The sequence below is a fragment of the Paramisgurnus dabryanus genome, chromosome 4 (assembly GCF_030506205.2).
Source record: "Paramisgurnus dabryanus chromosome 4, PD_genome_1.1, whole genome shotgun sequence".
NCBI classification, from domain to species: Eukaryota; Metazoa; Chordata; class Actinopteri; order Cypriniformes; family Cobitidae; genus Paramisgurnus; species Paramisgurnus dabryanus.
The window spans coordinates 21,931,277-21,942,581 of NC_133340.1; the positions used below are offsets into that span (position 1 = coordinate 21,931,277).

An 11,305-nucleotide genomic window follows, 5' to 3' on the forward strand; every position below is an offset into this window, starting at 1 on the left:
CATGCATTATCTGCAAAGCGCTTCCTGGTTCTTGCAGAATACGCAGCTGTTTTAAACCATCTGGGAAACGCGAACGACGCGAGGGGCGTTATTTCGGCAAACACTCCTTTTTTAGACTCGCGCGAAAAGCCCGGTGCGTGGGGTCTTCACGGTGCATGCGTCTCAGTGCGTGAGCCTGCGGTGCACGGACATCATGGGTCAACGCGGCTGGATCCGGGCGCGCTGCCAAGACAGCGGGGTCGATCCCGAGCGCGAACGTCTCTGGGCCGATCTCTTCGACCAGCTGGACCTGAACAAGGACGGACGGATCGACGTGAACGAGCTGCGCATCGGATTTGCCGGTCGGGGGCTGTCGTCGAGCTCGGTGGAGGAGGTAGGAAACATAGAACGTATATTCATAACGGAGGGGTATTTATAGCGCTGTGACCGGGAGTAAACAAGGTGTTTTTAAAAAACGTCATGACCTGGCTGTCAGATGCAGATGTAAAGTGGGTTCGAGTTGATGCGGTACTGCGCAGACCATGACATAAATGTATCGCGAGAGTTGCGCTTTCGAACCTCTCTCGCGATACTTGGATATCGTACGAAGATTGCTCTGCGCAGCGCAGGATGATCACCGTGATCTTGCACCGTCGGTCCCAACCGGCGCGACGCGATTATTTCGTTGTAATTCTATGCTAAATCACATCCAATCCAAACTTGTTTTATGGTTTTATACAGTTATGAAAAGGATTTCTACCAATGAGATTTCACTGTGGGCCGGGCTACATCATTTCCTGAATTTAAGAAGCCTTCACCCACTTTACCAGTGTGATATAATCTTTATACAAACCAATTAGAGGAGTTTGCTAAGATAAGCATTGCTATTATATTATAGATATTTATGCAAACCTGAAAGCGGGGCACTGGTTCCTTCACAAAAAAGGCCATTAATTTTTCCTATAGACTTCTGGATTATTGCAAAAAATAAGCTTTGTGTTTAACAAAAAAGAAAGACATTTACATGTTCACTGCAATCTTCACTGATTAATACAAATTTTATGAATTTTGAAGTGTAAATGCGTTTACTAGAATTTTAGAATATGTTGTGTTTATTTGTGAAGATTAACTTGTTTGACAAAACATGTAAGTGTCATTAACTGTTGTTAAACATAGAGCTTATTTTTGACGAAAATCCAAAAGTCTATGGTAAAAAAAGTCTGTGGGATTTTTGCAAGGGAAATAGTGTCCCACTAATTTAGCCTACAAAACTACGTCATCCCTGCTCCACTCTATACACTTACTTATAGTTAGCATTGGCGGTTTGAACAAACCTTAGGCATCAAATTCCTCCGAAAACATTTCAGGAATTTTATTGTGTCCCAATTTGCATACTTTTAAGCCCCGTTCACACAAGCAAGCGAATGCGTCAGACCGAAAATGCAAGCTCGTGCGAAGATATTTCGCAGGTCGCTCCGTATCAAAGTTCAAGTATGGTGAACTCTGACCTGCGAATTCACATCTCATGGAGCTTTGTGAACAGTACAAAACCGGTATGTCACTGTGTGACCTTTCTCTCGACTTAAAGCACAAATGGACGAAGCCAAAGATCATATTGATGAGCTGCTTCCCGCCCACTTCCCACAGCAACGTCTGACAAATACTCGCGTGCTTAACGTCTAGTGTGACCGCAGCTATATTGTGCGCTAAAAGTATATACTGTTTTCGTTAAGGAAAGTACATACATTTTAGTACATAACAAAAAAGTATGCAAGTACTAGTACATTTTAAGTGTAAGTGCACATTACTTGCATTTTGCTTTTCTTCATTTATTTGTTATGTATTGTTTACTATAATGTAATAAATTAATTTAGTCAAGCATCACTTATTTGATTTATTATTACAGTGTAGCGTCATTAAATTCCTGTCTCACAATGAACTGTGGAATGTATCAGTAATTGTTTTAAGAGAACTGCACTTCGAACTTTCACTGGACATAGTGGATCATTCGCATACTTTTCAGATTACTTATTTCAACATACTACGATTTGGATCATACTAACATTCTTATTTTGAATAATATTAAGGACACAAAGTATGCGATTTTGGATGCAGTAACCCATTATTAGCAACCACATAGCAATGAACCACCCACATCAGCCCAGCTTTACTATGGCGTCTTTTGTACATTTTTGTGTTTACTGTTGTGTGTTTACTGATCTGTTGATTGAGCAACACGTGCATGTGAATGTGTGTGCATGTTTTTGCACGAGTAGACAACTGTAGATTGGGAAGAAAGCATACAACCTTCACACAAACACACACACAGAGAGTTTACAGAGTGAGTAAAAGGTCAGCTTCTTGGAGTCAGTCCATGTGACACAAACACACACACACACACACACACACACACACACACACACACACACACACACACACACACACACACACACACACACACACACACACACACACACACACACACACACACACACACACACACACACAAAGATATGCATGAGTAGTTTGTGAACGTCTGCCCACAGTGAAGGCAAAACACACCAAATAACTTGCATAACTTTCTCTCGAAACACACGGATTAAACTTTTCCGTATTATAAAACCCCAAATTGTAAAATTTAGCAGATGTCACAAACTCAGAAGTCTACAGAACCTCCATTATCTTAAAGCTCAGGATAAACAAGTTCAGACACGATGCACCATTGAGCTTCTGGCATTTTGAAGAGCCGTGAGACCCCACCCTGTAAAAAATAAAACGTGGTGACAGAGACATTCGTGTAAGGCCGGTAAATTTGGACATGATATGTCATTCACAAACTCAAATTACAGTACATTACAGCCACTTTACTTTTGGGTGATGTTACAATTCCTCTTTTTTAGAGCCCCCTTTACCTTACGTTGTATGCAAACAAACACTACACTATAAATGTACACTGAGTTGTGAATGCCGCCAATGTCAGGTCAGGTGTGTGTCATGTACTTAAAGGGATAGTTCACCAAAAAATGAAAATTCTGTCTTCATTTACTCACTCTCATGTAGTTACAAACCTGTATACATTTATTTATTCTGATGAACACGAAGGAAGATATTTTGAGGAATGTTTGTAACCAAACCAATCAGAAACCCATGGAAGTCAATGGTGCCCCAGATCTGTTTGGTTACAAATGTTTTTTGTTTTTTAAATATCTTCCTTTTGTTCATCAAAACAAATACATTTATACAGGTTTGTAATAACTTGAGAGTAAGTAAATGATGACAGAATTTTCATTTTTGGGGTGAACTATCCCTTTAACTCTTTCCCCGCCAGTGTTACCAGCCAGCATTTTTCATGATTTTGACAAATGTTTAATGCTTTCCAGAAAATGTTCTTCTTTATATACGGTATATAAACATACAGTATATATATCAAATGAAAAAACAGACCTTCTGCTTTCAAAAAAAAAGTTTAATCTCATTAGTTCTCTTTTTATCACCTCTCAAATATGGGTAGGTTTCTTCAAAAACAAAATTTTGAGTAAAAAGCTGAGATAATTCCATTTTTGTTAGGGATGCACCGATACTGGTATCAGGTATCGGCCTCGATCCCCCGATACCGGGGATCGATACCACGGTCTGAGAAATGTCTATGTTTGAGCGGCGTGTAAGGGGTTAATGCCTCTTGTGTTGTCCAAAGAGGCAGAGTTTACAACAAACTGGAAAACTAGTCCCTTGGTTTTTTTGTTAAATTATATGACTAAAGCTGTTACCTGTAAATTTAAATCATGTTTTTTTTAAGTACTCAGTATCGGTATCGGCAAGTACTGAAATGCAAGTACTCGTACTCGTATTCAAAAAAATTGGTATTGGTGCATCCCTAATTTTTGTGAAGGACTTTTGATAGAGATCAGATGCAGAGCGATCTTCCAAACATACACAGAGTTCTTACTTTTCACATGAGGCGTTACTTCCAGGTTGTAAAAGTTGCGCCACCTGATGGATAATATAATAGCAGTATTGCAGAAAGCCGGAAATTCTTGTCATGGGCAGGGATGCGTTTTCTCTTAATTGACGAGACAACTCATCAATGGCGGAGAAAGAGTTAAACACATTAAAATCCTTAAAGTCACCTCTAAAATATGGTCATACCTACTTGACTGTTTCAGGTCTTGGTGTCTGGTTTTTGTCAGCTGATTTTATGGGCTGTGGGCTTTGCATGGGTTTAATGTGCTTTTCTCCTTCATTTGCATCCTTCCTCCCTCCATCCTACCTTTCCTAATGATTCCTGGCATCCCTATTTCTCCCATCTCTCTCTCTCCCTCCCTCTATATGCCGTATATTCAGCAGGTTGTACGAGCTGGAGACACTAATCAAGATGGTCAGCTGGATTTTGAGGAGTTCATCGAGTTTCTGCGCTCGCAGGAGAAACGTCTCAAACTTATGTTTCGTAGTTTGGACCGCAACAATGACGGTTAGTTATATTATAAACCTCATGAAGTGTTTGCATTTATAACTAACAGTCACAATGGTTGACCTTAAAGGGATAGTTTACCCAAAAAGGAAAACTTTGTCATTATTTACTCTTTTTTGTTATTTGATTCTCAAAGTGTCTTTGTTCTTCAGGACCCAAATGCAGATTTTTCAAAAAGTGTTTTGGGTTTTCTGGGTACTATAGGAGTGGATAATGGCCACCTCGGTCACCATCCACTCCCATAGTAACCAGTAATCCCAAAACAACATTTTATGCATTTGGGTTTTGAAATACAAGAAAGATATTGAGGTTCAAACAATATATATTAGGTGAGGGTGAGTAAATAATAACAAAGTATTAGTTTTTAACGTGATAGTTTGGCCAAGAATGAATATTCGGTCATCATTTACTCACCCTTAAGTTGTTACAAACTTGTAAAAAATGAAGATATTTTGAAAAATGTTTGTACCCAAACAGATCTGTGGCACCATTGACTTCCATAGAAGGAAAAAATTATACTATGGAAGTCAATGGTGCCCCAGATCTGTTTGCTTACAAACTGTTTTTCAAAATATCTTCTTTTGTGTTCAGCAGAACAAAGACATTACAGGTTTGTAACAACTTGAGGGTGAGGAAAAGATGACAGAAGTTAAATTTTTGGGTGAACTATTCCTTTAATTCACCACAATTCTCATTTTATTCTTATATAGTAGCATTTGGTTTCAGTATTATGCTAATCTATATAGAAGTACAATATCACATTGTGTATATCTGTGTGAATCGTAGGTGAAATAGATGTCGGGGAGATCCAGCAGTCCTTACATAATCTTGGAGTAGACATTACATTGGAACAGGCTGCAAAAATATTGCAAAGGTTTGTGTGTTATTGCTTTACCTTGTCTTTGTGTGTTTATGTTATGTCGCTGCGTTATATCATACAAGTGAGCGTGTGTGTGCTGTGTTCATACAGTATGGACAAAGATCACTCCATGACTGTCGACTGGGCCGAGTGGCGAGATCATTTTCTGTTTAATCCTCTGCACAACATGGAGGAGATTGCACAATACTGGAAACACTCTGTGGTACAAATCAAAAAATGCTCGCCATTTAAAGTTTACAAATGAATCATGACGCCCTTATCTAAATGCAGTTGTGTCTTTTTGTGTAGATGTTGGACATCGGAGAGCATTTAACTGTTCCAGATGAGTTTACTGAGAAGGAGAAACAGTCAGGGTTTGTTTGGAGGCAGCTGATGGCCGGAGCCGTGGCGGGATCTGTTTCCAGAACGGGCACAGCACCTCTGGACAGGCTTAAGGTCTTTCTTCAGGTGAGACAGTGCTGGTCTGAGTTCAGCTTTTTATGTGTGCCATGTACAAGCAGTAAGTAGCCGTGTTTGCACTACCGGGCTTCAAGCGGGCATGCCAGTGCCTGCCGAGGCCTGTCACGTTTGCTTTTTCACTTCCGGGGCATGATCGTGCTTCGCTGGTGCTTCGCTGGTGCTTCGTTGGTTGTTTCTCATTAGGCAGGTTCACACAGTCTGGTGTGAACTCTCACACTTTTAGCTCCAGTGAGTATTTCACAGGGATGGTTTATTTCTGTACAGGTGCAAACCTTTTTGGCTACAAAAAGCTTTTGAATATCCAGTTTATTTTTCCCCAGGGTTTATTTAAAACACACTGATCTTAAGTGATGATAGTGAGCATGCATATCGATGAAAATGTATAGATTAAATGCACTGTAAGTTGATTTGGATCCCAGACAGTAGAGGACTCCGGGCCAGATCTGTGCCAAAGTCAGCAGCTCCGGTGCGGATCCGGTGCAGATCTGGACTGGAATCGTCTGCTGTCTGAGAAGCTGCCGGCCCAGCAAATGCGTAAATATAACATAATGCAAAATAGTATGTGTCTGTGTTGTAAAGAATGAATTCTTCTCTATGGAATCAAACACAAAGAATAAAAGTTGCTAGAAAATCAAATCTAATTTAATTTGGCCATGTTTGCAACTCGTCCAGACAGTTATTTTAGCCATGCGAGAATAAAGTCTTATCTACTAGTCTTTATCGATTGATGATTGGTTCTTTTAACTTAAAGAAGGGACTTCAGTCGCCAAAGCGCCCATATTGAGGGTTGCATTGTCCCCATTCAGAGTATCTTTGTTGGTTTAGGATTATTGCTGCTTACACAGAGGTCTCAGGGATAGTTCAGCCAAAATGTGTCATCATTTACTTGCCCTCAGGTGTTTGCAAGCCTGTATACATTTATTTGTTCTGCTGAACACAAATAAGGATATTTTAAAAAATGTTTGTTACCAAAAAGATCTGGGGCACCATTGACTTCCATAAGTAGTTTTATTATGGAAGTGCCACAGATCTGCTTGTTTACAAACATTTTTCAAAATATCTTCATTTGTAATAATAATAATAATAACAACAACAATAATCATTCTATGGAAGTCAATGGTGCCCCAGATCTGTTTTGTTACAAACATTGACAAGGCTGAATTTACTAAGAAATTACATTACTCAAGATTGTACAAGATAGACAGTCTGGATGATTGTTGGACTGTATGTTGCTGTCATGAGAATTGTGTCAAAATTAATTATATTTATTTATTTTATATGATTGTGTGTTACTAAAAATGTAGGATGTGACTGTCCTACAGGTGAGGATTTCTCATAGCACACTGACCCCTGGTGGTCAAATAAGACACAGCAAGCAAACACACAGCTGTTCTGTCATGGAGTTGTCATTTTATTATAATACTGATGATTTTTCAACATACAATCTGAATAATTTGATATTAAATACTAAACTAAAGTGGTGTTTGGTGTGCAGGTGCATGGGCAGACCTCTGATAAAGGGAATGTATGGAGTGGTCTTCGAGCGATGGTGAAGGAGGGAGGTCTCACAGCGCTGTGGAGGGGAAACGGCATTAATGTGCTAAAAATCGCACCGGAAACAGCAATTAAATTTCTCGCTTATGAACAGGTACAGCTTTTTTCTCTCTGTCTCCCATATCTCCCATAACAACCCAGACATCAGACGACTCCAGGCCGTATCTGCACCGGAACTGCTGACTATGGTGCGGATGAGGCCCGGAGTCGTTTGTTGTAACACTGGGGGTTAAAATGATCCTGATTTAAAAGTCTGATTTAGTAAACTTCTCTCTGTATGTGTGTAGATTAAGTGTTTAATACGAGGCAGTAAAGAAGGAGGAACTTTAAAGGTTCACGAGAGATTCCTCGCCGGATCACTGGCTGGAGCCACAGCTCAAACTATAATATATCCTATGGAGGTATATACACATAGAAACACTCACTAGATCCTTTCGTATGCTGACTTCTCAGTGTCATAGCACAGACTTTCATTCATAAAGTAATAATCTCTCTCTCTCCCTACCATCTCCTGTATTCTAGGTGCTGAAAACACGTCTCACCTTGCGTAAAACAGGACAATATTCAAGCGTTGCGGACTGTGCAAAGCAGATTCTGCAGAAAGAGGGTGTTCGGGCCTTTTATAAAGGCTATCTGCCCAACATCCTGGGCATCATCCCCTATGCGGGTATAGACCTCGCAGTCTACGAAGTATGTATGGGTTTTTATGAATGCGTATCGATTAAATCCTCCATAAAGACTGACGCTGTATTTCCCTTTTTCAGACACTGAAGAACGCCTGGTTACAGAGGCATACGGCTACGTCAGCTGACCCCGGTGTTCTGGTGCTGGTGGGTTGTGGAACTGTTTCAAGTACCTGCGGACAGCTGGCGTCCTATCCGCTCGCCCTCATCCGAACACGCATGCAGGCTCAGGGTCAGTATCTCTAATGCTAACCAGACGCTTTGGTCATACTTGGGTTTTATAAACAAACTCATTTTAGACATGAGTAGCCATTTTTCGATGTTGTAGTTGTATCATATAAATTTGTGATAATGTTGAGAAACAAAATAATACCACCAAACATAAAATAACTTTTTTGCCAAATTTTTTTTTTTAAATTATCCAGCGAAGTGATGTCACTTCCTCAGGGATGATGTCATATTCTGGTTGTTTAATTAGTTAAAGTCCCCATGAAATCAAAACCCAATTCTTAATTTTTAATGGAATATTGCAGCATTTATTTTAAATAATTTTTTTCCTGTATGTAATTTCCCTTATGGCAAGAAAATACATTGGCCACAAATATGTTTTAAATATATTCTAAATACATTTTGTAGAAAGTAAATATATTTTTGAATTTGAAAATAAATTTACTTTTAACTTAACATATATCTGAAAATATATTTCAGGGGCATACATTTCTAATTTTACATCCTTTATGGCAAAAAATATATTTTTTAATATATTTTAAATAAAAATTATAAGTATATATTTGTAAACCATGTTTGTAAATTGTTTCTTTTAATGCAACATGAATATAAATGCTTTAAATTCTATTTCAAAATAAACAAAAAATGGCCAAAAAATATATTGGTGAAAAATATTTTTTGCAAAACATAATATATATTTTTTATAATTTTTTGTCTATTTTGAAAAATATTTAAAATTATATTTGAAAATATGTATTATTAAATGTATTATATTTTATATATATTTTTGCTGTATGAGTTGTATTATTTAATACCGTTGCCTTTCTTTCTGTCTCAGCGTCGGTGAAGGGTGGACCTCAGTTGTCCATGTTGACCCTGTTCAGGAGTATAATAGCTCAGGAGGGCGTGGTGGGACTTTACAGAGGCATCGCTCCAAACTTTCTCAAAGTCATACCTGCAGTCAGCATCTCCTACGTCGTCTACGAGCACATGAGGAAAGTACTGGGAGTTGGAACCTGAGAGAGAGTATACAGACAAAAAATAACACCAAACCTATTTTATTCTGAATTAAGATGGACAAGAAAGGATTGTAGGGGTCATTTATTTAAATCTGAGACATAGCCAATCAGAGGACTGACTTTACTGAGAGATATCTACTGAGGATCTACTGCTCGAGGACTAGAAACCAAATGTCGGAGCTTTATATTTAAAAGCCAAATATGCTGAATCTGACAGGTGCTTATCTGAATCATTCCTGAATGATGCATTCTTTATTTTGTGTTTGTTTTGTTGGTCAACAGGGCCGTGATATTCAGGTATACAGGGTATACATCCATGGATGTGGTAAAATAAGCATTGTGTGTGGAAGATTGTGTGAGCATGTGTATTGTGTGTGTTTAACAAACTACTGAACAAACCAATTATCTTTTTTTTTTTAAACATTTATATTAGAGAATAGACAAAAAACATATTTGTTTTCAACCCCTTTGATCTGACTGTGCTAGTGCCTCTTTCCATCGAGTGCATTAAATAACCTGAACAATACCCCCCCCCCATACTAGTTAATGATATGACGATAACCCTCCAAATCCATCAGCACAATGAAACAAGCCCACATTGTAAATCTGATATGTATGAATTTGCATATTTTAGTCAGTGTGAGATAAAATCAACCAAGCATGAGAAGAACAATTGTTTATGTAAATCATTTGCAAAAACACTTTTTTGATTTGTTTGTTTACACAAATTTATACAGAAGTTATTTCTGTCTGTGTCTTATACATATAGCAATAGTATGTCAGATAGGAGCATGTGTATTATTAAAGTGTGCATCCATGCATGCTTTTTGGATAATATTTTTCCCACGATCACTTGCACTATGAAAGAGTTTATAAGCGTTCTCTCTGGACTTTTTTAGGTGAAGAAATTTGTTGAGAGAAAACAAACATTTTGAATTTAACTTGATACTAACAGTGACATACGAAGCAATGAGTGGGTTTGTGTTACTAAGATAAAAATGTATGACCTAATAATAGTGTACTGTCTCTTTAAATACTTAAAAGTATGTACTTCCCATCACTAGCAAAGTACATACTTTAAGTGCAAAGAATTTTATAGTGTTTGAAATGGGGACGCAGCCCTAAAGTTGTTTTTACATAGCTGTTTCCCTCAAGACTATTTTGAGCAATTGGGAGATGGGAAAATGTACTGTCAGCTTTATCACCTCAACAAAATGTTCAGATAAACTGTTTAGATCTGATACGTTACAATAAGGTCGTTCATTTCAGGTAAAACTGAATTATTTAACTTCCATGAAATCTCTTGATGAGTTTTTTCTATTGATAGAGAAAGTGTTGAATGGCACATGTAATTATTATTTTTATTTTTCAAAAGCCTTGAGTTTACTTTAGAGTTGTTTCAGGTGATACTACAGTATTTGACATGCCCCCGAGTGCAGGATGATGTCATTCATATTTCTGTTCTGTTTTCATGAACTTGTATTTCATGCTGCAGAATTGCACAACATTGTTGAAATGTTAGTAAACATCTGGGCCCGCCCAGGTGGTTCTGTATACAGACATGAATGGTTTTATGTAAACAAAAACAAAACTGTATTGAAATGATTTCTGCTGTCAGTGTACTTGCAAACTACAATCTTGTATTGAATGCATGCCAAAAGAATGTATGTAAGATTAAATTATTAAACTGTATTTTGCCTACGTTGGCTGAAAAATTATTCTCCTGTAGTTTGATGATGCATTTGTGCGCAAATTGTGTATCACAACCCCATAAAAATGGCAAGAAATGCACAGGGCAGCAAAATCAACTATAATCAAGGTTAAAATACCCCACGTTGCCTATTTGCTGATTCACACGTCAATCATTGTCAATCAGCGTTCCCCTTGTACCCCATTGGTCTATTTAATGAGCTTTCGCGCTTTTATTGGCTCTCCATCGGCGAGAGTCGATTTGGCCATCCCTTCATAAAAACTTTATTGATAATTGGCTAACCGGCCAACGCACATCCAATGACCACGCATCGTCCCTTCCCAC

The 11,305-nt window shown here is 38.3% G+C and overlaps 1 protein-coding gene across 4 annotated transcripts; it reads left to right on the forward strand.

Annotated features, from left to right (window-relative positions):
• The first annotated feature begins 193 nt into the window (after positions 1-193).
• Positions 194-10,988, forward strand: slc25a23a (solute carrier family 25 member 23a). Of its 4 annotated transcripts, none has more exons than XM_073814307.1 (11): positions 194-373; positions 4,321-4,447; positions 5,234-5,321; positions 5,418-5,529; positions 5,616-5,774; positions 7,282-7,434; positions 7,628-7,741; positions 7,863-8,030; positions 8,105-8,255; positions 9,090-9,244; positions 9,551-10,988. In XM_073814307.1, exons 1-11 carry the CDS (start codon positions 194-196, stop codon positions 9,602-9,604), a joined length of 1,461 nt encoding a protein of 486 aa, XP_073670408.1. In that variant the 3' UTR covers positions 9,605-10,988. The 4 variants fall into 4 exon arrangements, with proteins under 4 accessions (XP_073670408.1, XP_073670409.1, XP_065130654.1 ...); XM_073814308.1 differs by having other exon boundaries at positions 4,324-4,447; XM_065274582.2 differs by having other exon boundaries at positions 9,090-10,988.
• The last annotated feature ends 317 nt before the right edge of the window (positions 10,989-11,305 follow it).